The 25,113-nt window shown below is 32.7% G+C and overlaps 1 protein-coding gene across 10 annotated transcripts in view; it reads left to right on the forward strand.

Moving 5' to 3' along the window:
- The first annotated feature begins 2,019 nt into the window (after nt 1-2,019).
- The window catches only part of LOC148624810 (ankyrin repeat and MYND domain-containing protein 1-like), a 43,492-nt gene continuing 20,398 nt past the window's right edge, over nt 2,020-25,113 (forward strand). For 8 of the 10 annotated variants that reach the window (XM_088567729.1, XM_088567722.1, XM_088567727.1 and 5 more), the window contains exons 1-13: nt 2,020-2,177; nt 6,854-7,060; nt 9,667-9,761; nt 14,559-14,705; nt 15,108-15,773; nt 16,551-16,761; nt 17,274-17,727; nt 17,947-18,118; nt 19,078-19,218; nt 20,397-20,498; nt 21,660-21,767; nt 23,299-23,310; nt 24,411-24,542. In XM_088567729.1, the coding sequence (XP_088423855.1) occupies nt 6,856-7,060; nt 9,667-9,761; nt 14,559-14,705; nt 15,108-15,773; nt 16,551-16,761; nt 17,274-17,727; nt 17,947-18,118; nt 19,078-19,218; nt 20,397-20,498; nt 21,660-21,767; nt 23,299-23,310; nt 24,411-24,542 (2,445 nt within the window). In that variant the 5' untranslated portion in view covers nt 2,020-2,177; nt 6,854-6,855. The remainder of the gene's footprint in view (nt 2,178-6,853; nt 7,061-9,666; nt 9,762-14,558; nt 14,706-15,107; nt 15,774-16,550; nt 16,762-17,273; nt 17,728-17,946; nt 18,119-19,077; nt 19,219-20,396; nt 20,499-21,659; nt 21,768-23,298; nt 23,311-24,410; nt 24,543-25,113) is intronic. The other 2 variants (XM_088567723.1, XM_088567726.1) reach the window with 1 other exon arrangement.

The raw sequence follows: 25,113 nt of genomic DNA on the forward strand, positions 1-25,113 counted from the left end.
TCACGTTGCATAAAATCGTTCACTTTTTCACCGACTTTGCAAGATTCTTGAATTTTTAGAGGGGGCTAACCTGGCAGACGGGGTAATATTTTCGTTCCACAAGTTTCTCTTAAGGAGGTTGACCTAGGGTAAGGAACATAACTTTTACAAATCATTGGAACGTTTGTATTCAACATTTACATCTATCTTTTGCAAGCATCAAAGTAACCAACGTTGGCCCAACGTTGTAAGTGCAAAGAGAGCCAACGTTGGCTCAACGGAGGCAAACAATAGTTGGGCCAACGTTGGCCCAAATGTAATGTCAACATTGACCCAACGAATACCCAATGTTGACCTAGCATAAGCCCCAACGTTTACCCAAATTATGTCATCATGGTTTTGATTTAAAATTGATATTTAACAATACTCTCAAGTACAAATATTGTCTATAGAGTAATTGAAGAAAAACATAAAATGCAATGATTATTCTGAATAGTAGGGCCAACGCTGGACCAACGTTGGGCCAACGTAAAATCTTTTAAGGGTATGAAAGTATTTAAAATTCAAAAACGTCATGTTTAACCATTGCCTTGACAAGTATAAACCATTTTGGTAAAAATAAATCAAGAGGAAATATTTTCCCAAACGACTCACCTCTACAGTGGGCCAACATTGGGCCAACGTAGTCTTGCCTACGCCAACTAAAAGCCAACGAACCAGCCATCAGCCAACGTTGGCCCAATTGAGGCATGCTGTCTGGGATCCGCACTTACGCAATCGTCTTCTTCTTCCGTGCACGCGTCGACAAATTCTAGCACTTCCATCCGTGAGAACTCATAGTTCTGGTCTTACAGTAACGTATTAACCTCAAATTATAGAAGCAATAACAGTTGCTAAACGAATAAACCAGAATAATTATACGTTGTGAACTAATCTAAGAAGAACATACGAACAAAAAGTGTACAAAAAAACTTGAAATTTAAGAAAGAATGATACGAAAATAGTTCAATGCAAGACCAATAATAAATAAATGAATAAATAAATAAGTATTTTTTTTTAAATATATTTAGAGTCGTTATGAAACACATAATCGGAAACATTAAAGTTCTATTGAGCTTTTGACCGACATTGGGTTCACATTGAATTATTAATTCTGATCCCGAAGAGAATTGTTACAAATGTAATTGATAGACTCCATAAAGAATACTCAAGATTCAACAAATTCTCAGGAGTGCCATGTTCGAGAGCTTTTCAAATCTAAATGAGACTCAGACTCGCACATAATACGCTCCCGAAGGGAGCGTTTATGATTGTATTATCAACTTGGTTCTGTATAATTATGGCAAGGAAAAGCGTCAATATCCGATTTGTACCTTCATTCTCAGGAGCTGAAAAACAGCATAATGGCAGCTTTATTTGTGTATACTTGTGTATTTGCGATTGAGAGCCAAACCAGTCTCAAAATTGTTTTTAATCAATGTTTCTTCGGGAAGTAATTTTAAAGAGTAATCAAGGGAATCAAGATTATAGCGGTAATCAAAAGAATGCAATCCAGGGGCAAAGACCAGACATGGAAAACAGACACACACAACGAGAAACACAAAGCAACCAAAATCACACACACAAAGCAGCAAAAACTGGGAGCATTGACCAGGTACACCGGTATGGTAAGCGTCCTCTGCTTTACTAGAATGGCGTCTGAACCGTGGCTTTTAACAAACAAAAAAAATTAAACACTCCCAATTCTGAAGTATATTAAAGTGAGAAAATAAAAGGGTCACACAGTTTTTGTTTGTTTTTAGATTTAAAAGCCACTATGAATATGAAAGCAGCTAGCTAAGATGGTTGCCGTCAAGGGGAACTTTAATGAGATCAAATTAAATTGATTTTTTTTATCTGCTGTAGGTAAAGAAATACAGACCCAAGAAAGACAACTCTAATACGGATGCACACCATTGGAACTCCTCAGTCTTTCTCGTTACACAATATATATATTTTTTTGGTGCAGCGGAAATGGCCGAGTAGTTTCCGATTAATTGAACGATATTCCGCATGGCAACCAAAACTTCCGGTCAGTGCGAGAGTTGATTAAAATGGTGGATTGTTTGCTTTGATTGTTCAACGTTTGTAGATTTTAGGCGGTAAACATGTTTATATGGTTTTAAGTGCAGACAATATATTCTTTTAGGACATATCAGGTATGAAAATAGTTGTGTTTTTGTTTACACCAAAATTTGTTGTCTGTATCCGTGTAGATTTCACTTTCAGTTTTACGAACTGTTATCATTGAATCAGTTAATCCCGTGCCATGGATAGACTGCATATGTTAAACTACGATCAGTCATGTGTAAGAAAGTGAATCTCCCAGCTGAAGCCATTTTCTGTCACATATTTTCTTTTTATTTTTATTAGATAAACTCACTGAAGTAGAAGTTCAAGAACAACACATTTCAGTTGACCTACTTCACATGCATTCACAATTAGAGTGCCTTAAGTTTAAAGTTTGGAAATTGGTTTTGGGTTCAAGTCTACTGCCAGTAATCAGCTGTTTAAGCATAGGGCCGTCATGGTTAAAATATTCTCCGCCATGCGGGGACTGTCATTAACCTTAATATCAACCTGTCCATTTGAACAAGTCAGCAAGGAATTTAGTTTGTCCAAATGGAAAATGCACTTGCCCAAAGTTGACCAACCTAAAATTGTTATAGTTTTCCACATACAAGGATATTCATGACAATGTCATGAATGTTTTGATTAATACCCTTAACCTGGCCAAATGGCCATTCATGCAACTTCTTGTACTGTACAAACATTACTGAGTTATGTTTTTGTGTGTTCTCCATATGAAATTATTAACTAATAATAATTTATTGGTATGCATAGCTGTCAGCAGAACAGAGGTTTGAAATTTTACTTATTTAAATGATTTCCTATCTCCTGTCACCCATACAGATATATTAAACCTTCATTTTTGCATTTATTGAGTATGATGCAGAACACTTGCAAACAGTGGTTGATGCATATTTTTGTACTTCCAAAATCTTCAGCAGATTTTATTTATTATACTTTTGTGTCTATGAAAGCTATAGTAGTTGTCATATTGACTGTTAGGTAAATTCAGAAATGTCTTTACTTTGATCTGAAAGCCAAGGTTACATGTATTTAGGCATTATAGCTGTTGCAAATGTAAAGTTAAACATTTTACAAAAAGTTCAAAAGCTGGTCTTCATCAAGCTCCACTACATTTGGACCAGCTTTTCACGATCTTTTACCCCACTAAAATTTGTTGCGAACATTAATTGTTGGGCCATGGCTGCCTTCAGACAGTCTTCAACTTCAACTAATAAAGATTGTGAGGTACATGGATGAATGATGTCCTGATCTATTCTGACACCCAGTTCTGGCATTGGTTGACATGCCATTTACATGTTCATGTATTTCATTTAAGACTATAAATTTATTCTGCTAAATTATTTATTTGATATACTGGTACTATTGATAATATTTCATTATGGACAAGTTTTCCATAAAATATATTCAACTTTGACAATGGTAAAAGCGTTCTGTTATTTCTTTTTGTTTACTTCCAAGAATCAGCAACAAAAGAAGCATCTGAATGACAAGATTAAAGTACACCACCTCGCTTATTAGTTGCTATTTAAAAAAGTCTTTATTTAGCTTAGGGAAAAGTAGAAAAATCGTCATATTGATTATTTTTATTTCAAAGTTTGTAAATTACCCTCTCTTGAGAGATGTTGTATGTCTAAAAGATCTCATTACTCATTATTTATTAAATTTTCATGGGTTCCCTTCATTTGTTTTTGGTTGTCCCATCGGTCAAGTTAACTACAAAAATCAGTTGTCCGACCATCATTTTTAGTTGTCCCAGACAATCAGACAGCCGTTAACATCAGTTCCTGCTATGGTAAAAAAAAATCAGTGCCACAGTTAAATTGATGTCCATACTGATTAGCTTTTAATGTACAATTATTGGCCTACAATGCCAGGTAAACCCATCAATTACTGGCTCAGATTTTATAAACCAATTAATCATTACAAATTTGCTGAAGCCAGTCTGAAGGTACATTGTAATTATTACTTTGCCGATAAGATTCCTTATCAGTTATCCCTTAAATTAATTTTTAGGGGACGTGTCAATCAATTGAAAGTATTTATAGTGAGCCAATCAAAAGTGACTATGGTCAAAGGTAAGCCAACCTTGGCCAAATGCACATGGCTATTTTTAGACAGTGGCTCCTCGTCCACGTATTCATGGAGCCTCTTCAGTTCCACACATCAAGTTTGCATCAATATATACTGAATATTGCATGTCAAAATCTGTATCACATGCTGTATCAACCCAAGGACTACCAGCCTGCGGGGAGATATAGGTCGAGGGTGATACAGTATGTGATACAGATATTAACATGTCATCTTCATTATATCATATATTTTAACCGTACTTCAAGTGTACTCTGTGAAGGGGTGCAATATAAGGTATGTGATATAGGGTATGAGTTAAAGGTCTAGAGGTGTGATATAGGTTACATGACATGTATGCGATATAGGGTTTATACAAACATTTATAATGCATATACAAACAAGTTATATTTTAATCTAAATATATAATATATACATAGATTTATTTTAAAAATCTTTCCCTTTTTGTTTGCTTTTTCTAGACATCTTGACATATCTTGTTGCTAATAAGTGACACAGATATTACTTAATGTTTATACTTCAGTCTTTCTGGCTTTAGCCAGAAGAGCCTTCTCTTATGGCATGTCAGGCAAAAAAAAATTATGAATTTGATTAATCATTGAAGACAATCTCACAAGTTTTTTTACATGCATGGATTTTTACACATTCTGAAAAAAATATTGAAAACCCAAAAATTTGAAATGATTCATTTGTTTTTCATTATTCAAATGTAGTTTTTCTAAATTGTGGAACTTACCAATCAAGTCTTAACAAGAACTTTAAAACTAGTTGCCACTGCTTCTCCACTAAGCACTCTGTATATTGGAGGTAGAGTAATGATTGGTTGGCTTGAAGTCAGAATACTTTTTGTATTTATGTGAGTGTGTGGGTGACATGTCATTACCTACTAATAGGCTATAATGCTAGCTGTTGCTTCTGTTAGCTAGCACTTTAAAAATAAAGTTCAGCCTGTTGGACTAATACAAGGCAGAGTTCATTCTGTTCAGCCTGTTGGACTAGTACAAGGCAGAGTTTTGTTAAAGTTCAGCCTATTGGACTAGTACAAGACAGAGTTCAACTGACAAAATGTCCTCATTCTGTAATGCATGATATATCTGCCAAACAACATTAAACTGTAATAGTCCTTTCCTTCAAAATTCTCAACAACTAGCCTGAATAATAGAGGACTCTATAGGATTCAACTAGCTCGAAACAAGAAATGTACGTATCATTTCACTAAGCCGGAATTAATTTTTACTAGCTCCAAGCTTCAGGCGAGTGGCTAAAGGTGAGCACTGCTATAATCATTCAATCAAATTGGAAGTTTCGCCATTTTTACAAGTGGGGTTCTATCGATTCATTTATACACCAACAGCAATCATGCTAATTTATTTTACTATATGATGAACCATAGTGGAGAAATTTTAATCTTGTGACATCACAAGCACAAACTGGAAGTACTGATAGCTAAAAACCGGTAAATAAGTTTTAAGCAATCCTATACATGGATAATGAATATACTGTATATGTTAAAACTGCATAAAGGGATATAAAAAGAAATCGTAAGAACATAAACATCTTTTCTTTTCTTTCAGAAACAATGATTCCTGACAATAAAGTTATCAAATTTGTATCATCTCAAAAACTTGAAAAAAAAAATTGTACAAGCTTATTTGTGTTTTAGCTTGGTCATCGATTTGATTATTTGATTAAGTCATATCCACCCGTTGGGTAGTTAATCGGGACTGCCAAGCTGTGTAATAGCACAATTACCATATACAGAAAGCTGAAACATCTGAATAATGTAAATACACAGGTTTAGTGTAACACTTTAGAGGTTCAGAACTCTTTATTAAATGTATAAATCAGAAAAAGTCATATGACAAGTTTTCAGACAACAAAAATCATGCAAATATATTAAGGTTATTTAAGACATATGTATAAGAATTAAAGTTCAAATAGATCAAAACAATGTGTTACAAATTAAAGTACTAATATTAGGAAATTGCTTCAGTATGCAAATTGTTGAATTTAGACATTCAAGGAAATTAATATAATGACACATAAATATAAACATTCATTTTTTGAGAGATATAAAGCACTCGTTTTAACTCATATGAAACTTAGAATTCATTTATAATTGATTGATTCTTTTTATTGTTTTTATCACCATATCATCCCCCTGAGAAATTTCTATATTATAAAAAAAATTGTTCCCTTTTTTCGGTGTAGAAAATATTGAAAGAGTACAAATAAGCGACAGTCGCAATTAAAGGTCATGGCTGACCAAGGGGAGTTGTTGACATCCTTGACTACCCTGTCTGGTCTTGCCCGGACAGTCAAGGTCATAGTAGGTTACTGCAATATTTGTAGTGTGGTAATTAGGCATGTCACCTTTTGACTTTAAAGTCACGTGACTCCTCAGGATTGAAAAATGCATCTTTCAAATGCAATTTTATCATAACTAGGTATTTTTAGCAGAAATGAATTACTTTTCCTTGAAAACTAAAGTAAGCTCTATGCATACTCAAATTCTGAAAAAAACTGAGAGCTTACACTACAAACCAAAACCACAGTACTAAAAATATGGCAAAGGCTAGCACATGGTTATATTGGCCTGGGGAGCACTGAATTCAAAATTTAATTTAAAAGCAAATGATCATTTATTATTAAGCCATGACAAGTGGAGGACCTCTACCAAAACTTCAACATGCAAAGTTTGAGGAAAATGAAGTAGATGAAATCAGTGTCAAGTATAAGAGTGGAGCAGTGTTTAAAGGAAAAGTCTGTGATCATAAGAGGACAGGTTCTGGTAAATTCACATGGCCAAATGGTGCTAAGTATGAAGGGCAATATCAAGACAACTTGAGAAATGGACAAGGTAAGGCTAAAATTTGTTAAGTCACAAAAAGTGTTTTTGAACTTTAAAAGGGCTATTTATTTGTGTACATAAAAATGTGGACAAGAGTGGAATTTAAAGACTGTGAGAAGAATTTTATTGAGAAATGATAATAAAGAAATGAAAAAAATTAATCATCCACCATTTCTGACCTGCAGCAGGAATTTCATTATACGTGTACCTGAACATGTGTTAAAAACTATTATGAGTATATCATGTAATGCTATCATCCAAATTAAAATTCATAATTTTTTACTTTCTTCACATACTCAGTGATTTTTCTAGCGCTCGTCATTTTCGTCAATGACGAAAGACTTTTCAGAATGACGAAAATAATTGAGTCTCATTTCGTCACCTGAAATCTTTGAAAGTACAAAATACATTAAGAGCTGTAAGCCCAACATTGGTTCAAGTGGCAAAAGTGACAATTTAATTACCCCAACCTAATTACAGCTCTCAACAGGTATAAAAAATTTGCGTAAACAATCACCTAAGTTGCCAATTACACTAATCAGACACCGCACATGGAGTAAATGTCAATCTCTGACCACACAAATGTGAAAGTTCAAATGCGGGTAACAATTGCTGCTTTGAAAATTCCTTTACTTCTCATTAACTTAGTCTCAAAATGACATAAAAAGTAATTTATCATTAATTTTTGTAAATCAAACTTGAGTGTAAACCAAATGTGGGTAATTTTGCCACTACCCCGGTGTCACTACATTTGTAGTTGAATGTCAGCAATATTAACTATCTTGAAGATATCATTTATACTATCAATGAATTCCTCAGGGACCAATACTAAATATAACTCAAAAATAATGACATAAATTTGTCATTAACTCAGTATGGTTCCCAAAGGCACAGTTGAAAATTGTGCTAAAAATAGAATCTCATGAGGGAACAATAGGGAAATACCTATTTGAAAATATTTATATCTGTCCAATGTAGCACTGTTGCATGTTAAGGCAGTTCTATATATACACGGTGTTAGATGTATTTTTGTGTTTCTACAAAGGGTGGCAATGCAGAAAACAGCATTTTTTATATGAAATACATGTACATTTAAAACTATGTCAGGGATGTACACTTGTATTTCCCTGATTAATTTGTAAGAGTGTAAAGGGATTTCTATTGTTGATGACTCTTAAAGCTGGGGAGTTTCTTTTTTAATTAAATCTCAGGCATGCTTTTTGGATTCTCTGGAAAACATGCTTGCATGACTGTGGAAAAAACTGTGCTTTATTCATATGCAGTGTACATGTACATTTAAGTTTTATTTAATGTCTTTACAAAGTGCTGTAAATAACAGATGATTCTGAAATGTCTTTTGTCAGATGCAAGTATTACCATACTTTAAAAAAAATATACCATTAAAAAGGTCCTCATTTTCTCACACGAAAGTGGCTAAAGCTTTCAAAATCCTGGAAAAAACCCTGCATACTAGACATACACTTGTTACTCTCCATTTCTCATTGATGGTCACAATTAGGGACAACATTACAGTGTTATATACTTTGGATTTTTTAAGACCTTTCCCAATAATTAAATGCATCACTTCTCTTCATGATAACATGATGATGACAGGCAGGGTGTTTTTCAACATTGATGTTTAAGAAATAATTCGAGGAGGGGGTAGATTTGTACTTATTTTAACATGGGTACAGCATTTATATTTGATTATTTAAATGAGAATATAAATGCCAAACCCATCATCGGCATGTTAAAATGAATACAAATCTACCTCCAGAAGGAATTATTTCTTTTCTAATATGACAAACACAGTAATTTTTGTGACAAAAATTTCCCTAGGCATAGCCAAAACAACAGCTGTTCCGATTAACCTCCCCCATATGGAAGTTGGATGAAATTGTATATTTATGTTATTGTTTGTGTTAAATTTGTGTATTTATATAATTGATTTCAATTAGAGATAACCTCTCAGCTGTTCAGTCATCACATAAACATTTTTAAATGAGTGTTTTGTCTTCAAGCGACAGCGAAAGAAAAGAGATACTGCGCAGGTGCTAAAGTTGGTGTCATATTAAAACATATACTGTTTGACGATATGACTATGTCATATTAGAAATGCTTATAAAGATATAGATATAGCTGTTTAATAAACTTATCTTTTCCCTTTGTGTATACACTGTAATATGGTTCATCACATTGGCCTAGTTGTAAGTCCAGCATAGTCTATTACCAATGTACAGATGTACTGTCCACTGGTCAAACAAATGAATGATTAGTAATCGTAGTATCATGCAGTGGCTATACTGCAAGGAATATAGGGAAATAGAATGCATTGTGCTAAATACTCGTTACACATGGAATTTTCTACTTTGAATTAGCAATGCACAACATCTTCTCAAATTTACAGTGAAAATAATGGTGTCTAAAATGTATAATTTTTTATATAATTACTTACACAACTTGCATGTTGTAAATCACAATTTTACTGTCTTGAATAAAGAAATAACTTAAATAATCAATCATGAAGGATAAAATATAGCAAAATTTTTAGTATCATTAAAATGCCATCTGTATAAGTTATAAAGCTAAAGCAGTGGTAATATTTCTTCTTCTAGGTCTACAGATCTGGCAAGATGGAAGTCAGTACAATGGTGACTTTGTAAATGACAAGCGTCATGGCGAAGGAGAAGTCAAGTGGTCAAATAATGAGGTAGGATATCTTTGTTCAGAGATATTTGGGATTTTACATACATGTATAGGGTTACAGCATTAATAATATTAAATGATAAGAAAGTTTTGTCAAAAAATATTATTTTAGAAATTATCATAAAGCTATTTTTATGGAGGAATAGAAAAGTCTTATCTTGAGAAATAATCCTTTATTTTTCTCAGGGACTTTATATACTCTCCCTGCTTTCCTGTAGATTTGCTGTAGCTGATCCTTGGTTGCTTTCTGTGGGAAATATAATGTTGCAAAACAATTACTACTAATGCTATTTAATGATTGTAGCTGAAATGGTAATGAAGTTCTGAAAATTATAATTCCTGCAAAAGTAGTTATCTTTCATTGTTAAATTAGATATCTGTAGCTGATTTTTCCAAATTTTTCAACACGTTATAAATTTATGACATTCCAATCACCATTATTTGTTCTACACTGTATCTGTTTATGGGCTAGTTCTAGAATTAACCTGTCATCTATGATATTTCTGTTAAAATGTGATTATACCCTACTTCGACTTAGATAGCTATCTAATACACTAATGTGGCCATTGTGTGTTGGTGCTTTTCAACACTGATTTCAAAACAATCATTATGTTACAACGATTAAGAACATTAGATGTAGATAATGATTAAGCATTTAAATTTGAGTCCTGATTAAATAATTGATTTAAATGGACTATAGTTTAACTTTTTTTGCTCTGAGGTTAGTACATTTAACAAAAGATTGTTCTTTGAATGAAAATTCAGTTGAAAAAAATAATTGGTTAGGCACTGCAATGATATTATTGATGCCCTATGTACACAAACTTGAAGTAAAGTATATTTGATTTCATATTTATACCCCATACATGTGCACCACTGGGGTGCATAGTTTTTGTCTAGACCATTGATACTAAAGTTGGTCACCAAGATAAACTTTTCAATGTCATCACAACAAACTTCAGAATGAACCTGCCCAAAACCGGCAATGGACATTTTGGTCCTCTGATAGGATTTTTCAGGGTCGACTTCTATAACTATTACACACCTAATCTTTTACCCTTTTAATGCCATTTCAAATATGCATAGGACTATTTAGCATTTATAAATAGTATATAATATACGTATGTTTTATTACTTAATTTTAATCATCAAAAATGTGTAAAATATTTAAAACAATATGTAGCACTGAAGTCTGCATGTATATTTACATCTGAAATCTGGCAACCAATAATTTACAACATGTGCTTGATACTTAAATCCCAAACATATGTATAATGAACCCTTGTGACATCGCCACAAACATTACTTTGATAAAAGTCTATCAAAAACTTCTCCTTTTTAGCTCACCTGGCCAAAGGCCTTGTGAGCTATTGCCATCACTTGGAGTCCGTCGTTGCATTGTCTGTTGTTGTCGTCATTAACAATTGTACAAAACTCTTCTCCACTGAAACTACTTTCCTGATTAGAACCAAACTTGGTATAAATGTTCCTTGGAGTATCCTGCATAGAACTGATGTGGGAATATTTGATTCGTCGAAAAACATAGCCGCCATTACTAAAAAAAGAACGTAGGGGTCAAATAGTAGTTTTTCACATATATCTCCAAAACAGTTTAGCTAAATTCTGACATGGATAAAAGTGTTCAAGTTTTGGTTTTAAGCCATTAAGCCATGTTGGAGTTATTGCCCTTTTTTAATGATTTTTGTTATTTTTAATAATATTTCTTTCAAAAATTTTCTCCTCTGACACTACTTGACCAATTGAAACCAAATTTGGTATGAATGTTTCTTTGGGTATACTGCATAGAACTGATGTGGGGATTTTTGATTCATTGAAAAACATGGCCACTGTTAATAAAAACAGAACATAGGGGTCAGACAGCAGTTGTAGCTCAACTGGCCGAAGGCCAAGTGAGCTTATACCATCACTTGGCGTCCATCGTCATCGTGAACAAATTTTAAAAAAATCTTCTTCTGTGAAACTACTGGACTGACAGGTTTTAAACTTGGCATGATTGTTCCTTAGGGTGTTCTGCACAAAATGAGTATTGGGATTTTTGATCCATGAAAAAACATGGCCACCATTATTAAAAATAGAACATAGGTGTCAGATGGCAGTCTTTTGCCAATAACTCAAAAACCGTTGCCTTTAGCAAATTTCTGGCACGAGTAAAATAGTTAAGCACCATGAGAAGGACCTGTGCCGAAATTTTCAAAACCAGTCATTGACTAATGTAGGAGTTACGACCCCTGAAACTGCTTTTTGTTGTTTTTTTTTCCCACATGTACAGCTTTGAAAATCTTCTTCTCTAAAACCATTTAAGATCATTGAATGAAAATAAGCATAATAGTTCTTTAGTGTATTGTGCTCAAAATATGACTGTTGTGATTTTTAATGCCTGAATAGATATGGCTGCCTATACTAAAAATGGAACTTAGGGGTCATAAGGCAGGTTTTTGAAAAAAATTCAAAAATTGTTGCCTTTAGCAAAATTCTGGTTCAGGTCATGAAAATGCTATGAAAAGCATTTCCCGCATTTGACAATTTAGTTAATTTTAACTTAGCCTGTCTCATTCCTCAAGTTTTTCAAATAAGCAAATGGTTAACCAGGTGAGTGATTCAGGCTCTCTTTAGCCTCTAGTTCACATACATGTATATCTCCAAAACCGTTAGGTTTATATAAATTCTGACATCGGATAAAAGTGTTCAGCATGATGAGATCTTTCTCTGATCAAGTTTTGGTTTTAATCCGTTAAGCCATGTTGGAGTTATTGCCCTTTTTCAACGATTTTTGCTATTTTTAATGTTATTTCTTTCAAAAATCTTCTCCTCTGACACTACTTGACCAATTGAAACCAAATTTGATATGTTTCTTGGGATATCCTGCATAGAACTGGTGTGGGGATTTTTGATTTTTCGAAAAACATGGCAGCCGTTACTAAAAATAGAACAAAGGGGTCAGACAGTAGTTTTTCGCATATATGTCAAAACTGTTAGGTTTAGCCAAAGTCTTTCAATTGCTGAAATGATCCTTATTATAAGGCATTCAATGGTCTTCAGGGATCAAAGTTGTCGGGCGACTCCTTGTAAGAGTTATTGCCCTTGAAAGATGAGATTTGTTTCTCCTTTTTTTTTCACAGTTTTCAGCCAATATCTTGAAACCTATAATAGAGAGAAAGAAACTTTCAGTTGCTTAAATGAGCCTTATGATAAGTCCTGCCAAAGTCTTCTTGAGTCAAAATTGTTGGACATCTCCTTGTTAAATTTATTACCCTTGAAAGACAAACTTTAACCAGATGATCAATTCAGGCTCCTGGGAACCTCTTGTCTTTGTCTTGTATCATTTGTGCAACATGTAGATCAATGTTTCTCATCTTAATTTAGCTGGTGGTTTGGATCTTTACTATTGTATCTACATGTATGATAAGATAGATGTGCAGATGACTTTTGTTCACCATACAAATGTACATGTATGAGTAGATTATAAAGCCTTGGATACAAGATCAATATTGTGTATAGGTATAAAAGTAAATCCTTAATGGTAAATGGTACTGAAAAGTCCTATCAAAATCACAGGTGAACGGCAGCAGAAAGTCCTATGGTTACATTACTACTTTCAATTTTTGAAAGAGCAGTAAAATGTCCACTGCCTGCCAAAAACAAATTTTATTTTTTTATATATTTATATTTTTATTTGAAGAATTCTAATCTGTCAGTCTAAAGCTTCAATCTTGTGGCTAAATTTATAGACTGATGAGTTCTGAAGGGCATCACTGAAAACTTTGAATTTTTGATGATGAATCTTGAGGTCAAATTTGAGATTTTTAATTTTTTTTATTGCACTATTGACAAGTCTTTTATGGCTACAATGTATATTTGTAGTGTTCATTTAATTTTTTTCTTATCCCTACATTTGTGTATGTCAGTGCATTGAATATTGCATTTGATAGTAAACTGTAGTTTAGTAAATAGCAGAATAAATTATGCAGTTTTTGTGACCTATGTGAAGTACTTCATATCAAGGTTCGGTACACAATGTCTACAAATTAGGAATATTGATAAATGAAGATCAATATAACCAACAATCAAATTAAATGTCTATTATATTTAATTAATAAAAGAGAAAGCTTTATGACTGCCATTATGAAAAGTGTCAAGCAAATTAAAATGTGTTCTTTTATGACTATTGTGACTAAAACAAAAGTAATGTGATCTTCCAACTGAACTTAAAGATATCTTATCAGAAGACAGAAGGTTCCACATGAAAAAATAAATAGAAAGTTAATAGGTTGAAAAAAATTTTGTCACTTTTCAACTTAAGTCAAAATTGTATTAGTTTTGGTTAGACACCATTTTGTAATGGAAATTATCTTGAATTTATATGGAATCAATATCACTGATCCAGTGATGAACAGCAATTCTATTTTTGCACTAGAAAAAATGACAAATTTAAAGTTTGAACTTTGCAAAGCTTTTTAAAATTGAAAACTTTACTATGAAGTATGTTAATGTAGTTTCTACATGAAATGTTGTGTATGATTCATGTCTTTGTATCATTGTATGTAGCTCCTTCTTGACAAATTCCAAGAAGATGTGATCTTTGTACATAATACATCATAAGGCAAAGATTTTTGATGATTTCACATTGAAAAGTTTCAGAAATGATCATATACAGAAGGAACAAGTCTCTTGTAATTGAATACTTTTTCTCTCTATGGTCAGGAGGTGAAAATGATCAGAAATTATAGGAAAGATTTATTGTACATGTGTATATTAGTGCATTCTCATTTTCTGATTTCAGTCTTATAAGGGTACATTTTACAAAGATAGAAGACATGGGAAAGGTGTATACACTTGGCCTGATGGTTCTACCTATACTGGTACCTTCTACATGGACAGAAAAGAAGGCTATGGCGTATTCAAGTTTGCTAATGGAAATAAGTTTGAGGTAGGAGTAAAGAGTATCTACTGGTAGAGTAAGACAGATTTATATTTCCATGGAAAGAGGATGGTAACTGTCTGTTTAGTGTTCCAAGGAAAACATTCATGTTTTTTTTTTGCCCCATCAACAAAGTTTATTGGGTATAGAATGTTTTGTCTGTGTGTCAGTTTGTCTGTCTGTCCATTTGTACATGTATATCATATCTCACGTTCTCCTTTAGGTTTCAGGTATGTTCCTACGTTTCACGTTGCATGATCCTTATGCTATGAAATTTTATGAAATAAATTACATGCATTAATACTTGACTGAAAAAAAAAAAATGTCATGTGATCATTGAATGTTAGTGTTGTATCCAAAAATTCTTGAGAACAAATACTAAAGTACATACATGTATATATGCTTTTTCAGGGTCTTTACAAGGAGGATGAGCGTGAGGGACCTGGTGTTTTAACATACCCTGATGGTAAACAGGATGTGGGGCTCTGGAAGGGGGAGAGACTGCTCAAATTATGCACTGCCAATGCTGAAGCATTCACAATGGATAATCACAAAGAATTAGATTTTAACCCTCAGGAACATATTATGTATTTGAATAATGAAGATTCCCCTGAAGAAGAAGATGATAATGCCTCTGTTGATATTCTAGATCATGTTCCGGAGAGTGAAATAACAGACAGGGTCACTGACTTGTATTCTGATTCTTTGGACCCTCGTAGCTTGGCTATTAATAGAGAGGAATTCGACAAAGAGTTCTTTAGACATATTGGACAAGAAAAGAATGATAAAAATGAAAAAGTTCTTGCTTGGAATAGAACTCCTTCAATTATCAACTTACAAAAGCATGTGCTTAAACATAATTTTAGTCAGACTACTGTATCCTTCAATGTTGAAAGGGTTTTAAAAGGTGATAGATCAAAGTTCAAGGCAAAAGGACCATTAGAGTTGGCCTCAGAGGAGTTATTGACAGCAGCTGCCAATGGTGACCTGTCAAAGGTTGAGGATCTTTTAACAGGGGGTAAAGTTCATCCTGATGTTGCGGATTCTACAGGCCACACTGCTCTTATTGGTGCTGCTGTAAGTTACATAAATAGAATTGAAGGATTTTAGGAAGTATGAGGAAGTGTAGTATTTGGTATTAATGACAAAAATTAAAGGGTGGCTATAACTCAGAATATTTTCTACTTTTTTCAGAGATTGCAAACTTAAATGTCATTTTTTTAACATTAACTAGTACAGTTGTTGTACTTGTTTTCAAATGGTAAGATAAATAAGAAAATTTAGAATGTCTGTTGAATTCTTCGGCACAGACCATTTTTTTTCTGAATGAGTGGGGGCCTGGTATTTTATTTAGAGTTAGAAAATTTTTTGCACAAGGGCAAAAATTTTTTTTTTTTCAGCAACAGTAAGAGTTCAATTTTTTATTTGAAAATCTACATTATTAAGTACATATAATAGGGGAAATATTGAATCATATTTTTTTCTGTTCATGGCTGAGCAAAAAAAATGTTTTTGTTCAAATTAAGTATAATTACATTTTTTTTTATAAAAAATGGTTGGTGCCTTTAAAAAAAAATTTAACATGATTGTGCTTACATGTACTTTCCAAATATATTACACAACATATACTCCTGAGTACTGCCATGTTTTTGAAATCAACATCAAATTTGCAAAAAGATGATTATGAATGACGTAAATGCAAAAACCAGTTGTACCAGTTATAGTAACATTTACCATATTTGATTTTTGAATGAGTAAAAGGTGGAGATCATACTGTACTTATTAGACAGAGACCCCCTCCCACCCCCCACCCCCCAAAAAATGAACTAAAATCAGTAGAACACATTTTTACAGGTAAACTGGCAGGTGGATGTCATTAACTGTCTATTAAACCATGGTGCTGATGTCAATAAACTAAATGATGAAGGATGTTCTGCTCTGTCTGCTGGAGCCATATTCTTTTACCCAATAGATGGGTTCAGGTATAACATTGCTGAGAGGTACTTAGATAAGCCAGCTGTGTATGATGAAAAGGATAGGAAAGCTAACAAATCTCAGCAGAAAGGTTTGTTTAAAATGCTTAAGTTATGCATTCTGAAGAAAACGTACATTGTAAATGTGATATAAATTTGTTGCATGATTCTAAACAGTATATTGAGGAGGAATTTTATCAAAACAATCATTTTTATATATAAATTCTCATAACAGTAAAATCTGATAGAAAAATATGGGAATTTAATATTAATGTAATATTTCTATTGTTTTTTTTGAACTATTTTTTTTTTTGGAAGGATTGAAGATTTGAGGATAGGAAAGTAACTATGAGACATTTGGATTAAAATTCAGTTACATTTACATGTAGTAGTTTGATTGCAATTTCGTGGACCTCTTGAAGAAAGCAAAACTTTTGATCGAAAAAATTTAGCATTGCATGTAGAGTGTATTTTAATTGTTGATAATGCATAATATTTTTCACATTTTACTTTTTTCACTTGTATCTTTCGCATACATCTTTTTCTTAACTATGTCTCAGCTAAGAGTTCTGTGATCTTTCAAATTTCCAAAATGTTTCTGTAGGCATTTTAGCTAAGAAAACCCCAACAAGTAACAAATCAACTCCTGCCCCACCAAAGCAAGCATCTGAACGTGATTCTCCATCTAGTCTTGAAAAGAAAACAAAAGTCGCCCCATCTGGTACCAGTTTGGTGAGTGTTGATAGTGGCTTTCAACAGACAGAAAGTAGTCAGAATCTTGGGGGAAAACAGCAGGTTAGAATTGCAGAGCCGGAAGTCAAAGCTGATGGGACTTTCAAAGAGGGTGACAGTGATTCTGCTCTTGGTGAAGCAAAGACTGATGGCATGGAGTTCGAGTCAAACGTGACTCTTAGAGAATTTGAGATTGAAGTGTCTGAGCAGTTGTTGGACAGATGTGCAACTCAACTGAGCACCAATGAAAAAATTGTAGGAGGTAGAAAATCTCGGGACAGTGCTGGTTTAGGAACTGTTAGACACCTGGCAGTCATAAAGAATGAGTATGTTTATTGGCAGACCATTTTATTTTCTGTACTCGTAACTTAATTTTTCTGTCATTTTTTGCAAGGGGTGTTTGCAATGGTATCAAGTACCTTTATATCTTTAATTGTCGAAAAATTAGATTGTGTATATATAATGGATGGATGCTAGAAAGAAATTTACTTTATTTCATTTTACTCCAGCATTTTTTAATGACTTTAAATTTAAATTTTCCACAGAAAAGAAAGAATGAAGTCCACATTGGATCTACTGTTAAGGAGAGGGGCTGACCCAAATGCTTCTGGTGTACCTATGCCTGTTTTGTTCTTTGCCATTAAATCAGCTGATGTGGAGATGGTAAAAACTCTGTTACATAGAGGAGCATCTACTGCTATTACACTGCCTAAAGAGGTAAATTGGTATTGAAAAGTCATTTTAGTCATCAATGTTTACGTCACATGTGATTGGATACATGTAAACAAATGCTGTAGTTGCTCTATCATATCCTCACTCAAATATTGGAGCACACAAGTGTTTTTATGGTAAAAATGCTTTTTTTTATTTTGGATATGAAGTTTTCTAAAAAGTGGTTTTGATATACACACTGACAATGATATAAGCTTACATTTTATGTCTCTATCAACATTTACTGGTGGTAGTAGTAAAATGTTTTAATTTGACCGTTGTTTGCTTATGTTATGAATTTCTGGTTATTTTTTCCTTTGACAGGTATAAGTGCATTTAATTTACTTGTGCTTATGAGTTACAAGATATTTATAGAAGTAGAGTTAGTAAAGTTAAAAATAAAAATAAATAAATAAACCGCTAGAGAAACGTCTGTTTGTAGATCGAATTGATTGAAGTGGTCTACAACATTTGAAGACATGGGAGAGAAATAAATTAACTGATGTAATTTTGCATTCTTAGATTTGGTATTGAGCTTATGTTATGTACCTCATTATGATCTTGCCCATACACATCACTTCACAGCTGTGTGCTGAGCTATTATGAACACACAAAAGAGCAATTTTTTGCCCAAACTGTTGCTGTATATGCTGCAGTCATTTTTGGATAAGCTTCTTTTCATCTTTAAAGTCATGCTCTGTAGGAATACATTATTCTTTAAAGAAATACTTACGATATTGCTGTAATTTGCTAAATACTGGTAATTATTGTAGTAAATGGGTGATACATACGTGTATTTGTATATAAATGTTTTTCATTCTTTGTGGCAACTTTTTTTATAAACCAAAAATAAGTTTAAAAATTTATAGAAATGAAAACTACTATTAAAATAAGATTACAATCTTGTAATAGCATAATTTCTGAAAGAAGCCCTACAATTTTAAAGATTTTATTTTTTTTAACAGAAAGGTGGGTTAGCTCCCCTACATATTGCCTGTGCAATACCGGGAGAGGAAGGTGTACAGATAACAGAGCTTTTGCTGATTTCCGGAGCTGATCCTGATGTCAGAGCTACCAAAGATGATGCCTTCCTGAATACTAATCTGGTAAATACATGTACAGTTGAACCTCGATGTGTCGAACTTGGAAGAGTCGAAATCTCGGATAACTCGAACTAATTTCAAAGACCCAGCCAAACTCCCCTTATTCCAATACAATTTTACCTTGGATGACTCGAAATCGGATGAATCGAAATCTGGTATAACTCGAGGTTTTCCATCAGTCCCCTCGTGACTCTGAGGTTAATAAACCCTGATGTCTGGAAGTCAACTAATTAGTCGGAAAACTGATTGTTTTATTACAAACCACGATCAAGGTGTGTTTTTACAACGATTAGCATGGCTTTTGAAATTATTTGTTGACACTCGTTATTTCTTGATTAATCCAAAATAACCTGTGTAGTGAAAAGAAACGAACTTTATTATCTCATGTTGGTATTCACACTAACAGTGATATCAGATATTTTGATTAAAAAAAAAAATACAGATGAATTATATTGGTACATGTATCTGAATATTCAATTAAACATCAAACAGACAATAATAACAACGTGTATTTCCACTACATTCATTTTGCTGGTGAATCTGAAATTTTATCGTAGTAATGTAGAACATCTCCTGATCATGAGACATGCAAAGCAGCATGTTATGAACTTATGACGTTTTCGGCGTATTAAAATAAATAGGAAATTTCCCTTAAACATGTGATGCCTTTCAGTATTTAAAATCTGATAAACAACACACAAATATATCTTCAAAAAAAAAACATGTAAAACGCAAGTCATCACGCAGAATTCTGTAAAGTTAAGAACATGAGCATGTACAAACAAAATAAATGATGTAAATGCAGATATAATCATCAACCAAACAATTTCCGGGTTATACTCAACCTCGGATGACTTGTAGATTAAGGAAGAAATATAAGTTCGTGGATTCATTAATTCACAGTTTTGATTTTTTTCTGTATAAATATCAATGGCTAACTCGAACATTTTTGCCTGGTCCCTTCAACTTCGACTTAACGAGGTTCGACTCTATACTGCTCTTAATGCTATTTACAAGTTCGGTCCATAGTTCTTATTTTAATGTTTCTGGTCTTTAAATTGATTGTGAATAACACATAATATATTTTTGCTGAACTAGGACAACTTTACATGTAAAAAATTAACACAAAACGATATAAATCTATTCATAACAAGGACATTATGAATTTGTTTGGTTTGCAGGAAGAAGAGTGGAGTAAAGATACAATATCTCCTGAGAGTGAGGCTTTACTTGGTGGTAGGACACCTCTTCACATAGCTTGTGCCAGGGATGATAACTACAAGGTGCTTTATTTAGATAGGTTCTCACACAAATTGAGATTTGAGTCTTGTCACATAAAGAAGTATGCGAGTTTTGAAGGTCATGACAGAAATTATCACCTATATTTCATCAAAACCAATGAGTAATATCTTTCAAACTTTTTGTTATGACCTTCAGGACAAATATTGTTTTATTGATGGATCTTGTACTCAGTTTGACAAAAGTTGTCATTGAACAATGGTTTAATGCAGCAGTCTTTATGAAAATTAATAGAAGGTGATTCATGCTTGTAAAAAGAACACCAATTTCACTCTTTATTTCATATAAAGAAACAGCTACAGGCCACATACTGTGAAAGTACCAATTTTCGTGGTTTTCGTGGGTAGGCCAGACAATGAAATTTGGTGCCCAATGATAAGGAAAATTCCATTGATATTTATACAGAAAAATCAAAACGATGAATTCAAGAATCCACTAACTTGTGTTTCTTCCTTAATCCACCATAACTGGTATCCATGAATTCAAGAATCCACCAACTTGTGTTTCTTCCTTAATCCACCAAAACTGGTATCCATGAATTCAAGAATCCACTAACTTGTGTTTCTTCCTTAATCCACCAAAACTGGTATCCATGAATTAAAGTACTTTCGCAGTCTTAGTTTGTCATTTGGTTGTTCCACTTTTGAGAAAAAAATGATATGAATTATATGTGAAGTAGGCTCATTGCAAGTTATCATTTTTGAATTGGTTTCTCAAAATTTGTAAAAATGTGCTGTATCTAGTTTTAAATAGCATCATTTGTTAAATGAGTTTCGCAACATGAATCATGTATAATAGTGTCTGAATTTTGTATAGATAGGTACTTAGATAAATTGAAGTTAATTAATTTTTCTCAATTTGTTATTTGAAAACTAATTTTTTCAGAAATAATTTTTCCCACTTATTTTGCAGTTTTTTCCAAGTCTTTGTGGGCATCAAATAATAAATTCTATAAATAAGGCCTAGTGTAATCAGGTGTTTCTAGTTTGTTCATTCGAAGTCATGATTCAAAATTTGTCAAGGTTTCCTTGATATAATAAAGTTGCAGAAACAAAGTCAAATTTTAGATAAAAAAAATACACCCTGCATAATGAATAATGTGTGGTTTATACATTTAATGTTTTTTTTGCTTTCCTTATTTTCAGAATGCTTGTAAGGTTGCCCACTTGTTACTAGAAAACAAAGCCAATCCTAACCTGCTCTGTAATGGGTTCTCTCCCCTTGCTCTGGCCATAGCAAGTGGAAATGATCAGGTATGAAATAGAATCATCTTTTTTTAGATATAATGTTGCTGTCTTGTATATGTCTTTTTTTTCTTCAGTCCTGCCAGGCTTTTTTCGCAAAGTATAAGCATTTAGCTTAAATTTTAACATTAAAGTATTTATTAAAGATAACTTTTTTGTGCTTTTAACAGATGATAAGTGTTTCATGGCATTTAAAATCAATTTTTTAGGTACTATTTTTTAAGCGATATGCCCATTGTGAAAATAGCCAAAAATTACTACATCACGGAACATGATATGTATACAGTACTTTAATTAAGTTGGCAGGGCTGTATTGTTTTTTCTTGTTTATGTTGTTCCCCCATTTGTTGTCTTAATCAAGCAATTGTATGTATATGTTGTCTTGTTAAATGGATGCCTTTGTTTTCTTTTCATCTGTTTGTTTTTTTTAATTTATTGTTTTATTTGAAATAACTAGCTGCATGTTTTTGTTGCAACAATTCATATATGTATTACTGTGTATATGTAGTAACAAATATGTACAATAGCTTACACTGTTCAAGGAGTACCAATTTTAGTAGAGGTTAGGGACAAACCAATTCTCAATCTGTAAAGTTTCCTATGGAAAAATAGAGTTGTACACAAAGTCATGAATTCAAAACACCACAACCTGTCAGATGTACAACAAAAACTGGTACCCCAGAAAACAAGTACCTTAACGGTATCATGAGTATGTAAATGCTGTCAATTTCAGACTTCAGCTCAACCAAATTTACAGTGACATCTTTTTGCATATCTTATAGACTGCACACAATAAAATATTCATTTATAAAAGAAATGATGCCTTGTTGGATTATTTAGCTATACTGAGATCATTTTATATTGTCAGCATAGTACTTTGATAGAGCACAAATTTGCAAACTATAACTTTTGAGGAGTGAAGAAATAGAAGCTGTTAATGCCTTTAAATGAGCCAATGTCTTAAAACCCAATCAGTACCTATTAAAACCCAGTAACTGCCTTTCAAATTCATCTCTTCTATGCTTGATACCTATGATAAACTGGAAAGACAAGTTTGGAACAAATTTTATACATGTACAGATCTGGCCCTGGCACCACAAAACTTAAAAATTTACTGAAGTCTAAGAATGTATTTGTTCAACTGTTTGTGATGTCATCAGTATCAAAGACTTTGATTGGAGTTGCCATGGAAGTTAAGAATATTCTCAGAATTACTGTACATATTTTTAGTGTTGTAGCCCAGGGCAAAGTTCTTATATGATACAGAGAAACCTGCCTAAACCAAGCCCAGAATAAACCTGGCTAAACCCAACAATTTATTTAAATCCCTTTATATCTTTATCCAGGGTAACCTTGACACCTGCCTAAAATGAACAAATTTCGAAATCAGAAAGGTGTTTAATTTAGATAGATTTCACTATATTATTTTAGAAACTTAATGAGCAGATGATATTTAACTTCCACTAAAGGCTTACAATTAAGTTTATTTAGTTTATATTTGCATGTAGATATGCTTAATATTGTAATATTCCATTGATAGATAAAACATGAGGTAATTTTGTGGTCAGAGCTTTTGATTCACTGCATTTTTCTATAAATATACACACAATTCTGTGTGGAATTTCTTGCTTTTGTGTTGACAGTATTAAAAAATTTGAGAAAAAGAGGAAAATAGTGCAACATGGGAGAAAACAAAGTTTTTAGAAACTTTCACACAACATAATGATGTTTTTTTATGTTCTTTTCAGTTGTTTACCATTAGTATAATTTATTTTAACTGTGTAGAAATTATACTTTTATAGTTCATATATAAATGACCTTGCTGATTCAGTATTTTTTTTACAGACATTTGTTTTTATTATGTCAAAAATATGAATGCTGATGAAGCCTGTTTAAACATTTTTTTCTCTATAGTAACATGATGTAAATTATTAATAGTGTCAAATAGTCGAGCATTATTTCTGAGGTGATGTTGCAATTTATTTTCCTCAAGCATAAATAAGATGCCAGAACTGTTTTGCAAAGTAAAAATCCTTCATATTTCAAATCTCTTGTCTGTTAATTAGACAAAAGAAATCTGAATTAATATCATTTTAATTATTATTTTTTTTCTCATTTTCTGCTTTTCACTTTTATATATCACTTTGCTGGCTACTTGGTCTTTGCAGTGTATCACTGCACCCACTATACATGGGATAATGCATTGACTTCTAAAATTATGTGCTTCTTTTTTGCAAGGTCTTGTCAGATAGAATATATGTGTTGATATATACATGTTAACCATTTTGATTTATAAGATGTTTGAAACCAGATATTGCTAAGACCTGATAGAAAATCTTTTAATCAAACCAGCTACTTTTTGTGATATTTGTTGATTTCCATAAACTATTTGTGATTAAACAATATGTATGATTAAAAAGTGTTAAAAAAATCAAAAACATACCAATAAAGCTGTGATTAAATAAGAAATTTTTATTCTTCTCAAATCTGGCTCCAGGAATTAAGTGCACTGGTAGGGTAAGCATCCTTTGCTTTTTTAAAATCTAAGTTGCAGCTTTTTCAGAATTATAGTCTTAGTTACTGTAGGATAGGCCTCAAAATTTTAATGGTGAATACACTTTCCAATGATCTATTGTTCTTTTTTTTCACCAGGCTATAGATGTGCTATTGGCCTTCTTGGCTGATCCAAGTCTGGTTCTTACTCATGGTATTGGAAGTGCTCTGTGTGCTGCAGCATCAACAGAATATGAGTACAGACGTCCAATCACTGCAAGACTAAACCTGGTAAAATAAGATTCACTTGTTTTAAGATATACCATGTATCAGATATCTACAATGCCTCCTCTTCAACAATATATCAAGGAGACTTGGAATATGAATAGTTTGCTGCCATGTTGTGAATCTCTTCAAAAGTTAAAAAGGCAATGATGACCAACAATTTTGAGTGTTATGCCCCTTGGAATTGAAGTTTCTTCAAAGTTTGTTTTGGACAGTGAACATGGGACGCTGTTCTTTTATTTCTTTGTTATAACTGCCTGATATTTTCTATCTCAGACTATCTCTGTGATAATAATAAAAATTTACATTTTGTTATTGTGAAGTACAACATCAGCTCACATTATCTTGAAATTATTGAAAAAAATTTCTTTGAAAGCATAATAGCATCATGTCATACCCATTTGAGATCACTGTAATTGTGTTCTTTCTATCAGTTTTGATTACAGAACTGATCATGTTCATGAAATGATATAGAGACTATTTCCCACTGAAAATAGCTACAGTTGCATCCACAAATGTATACAACATAAACAAAAAATGTTAGGAATTACATGTTAGTGTTTTTATATCAGGTTGA

This window comes from Perna viridis, chromosome 2 (genome assembly GCF_037379345.1).
Source record: "Perna viridis isolate PV_CMFRI_1.1 ecotype Kerala chromosome 2, ASM3737934v1, whole genome shotgun sequence".
In the NCBI taxonomy this organism is placed as follows: Eukaryota; Metazoa; Mollusca; class Bivalvia; order Mytilida; family Mytilidae; genus Perna; species Perna viridis.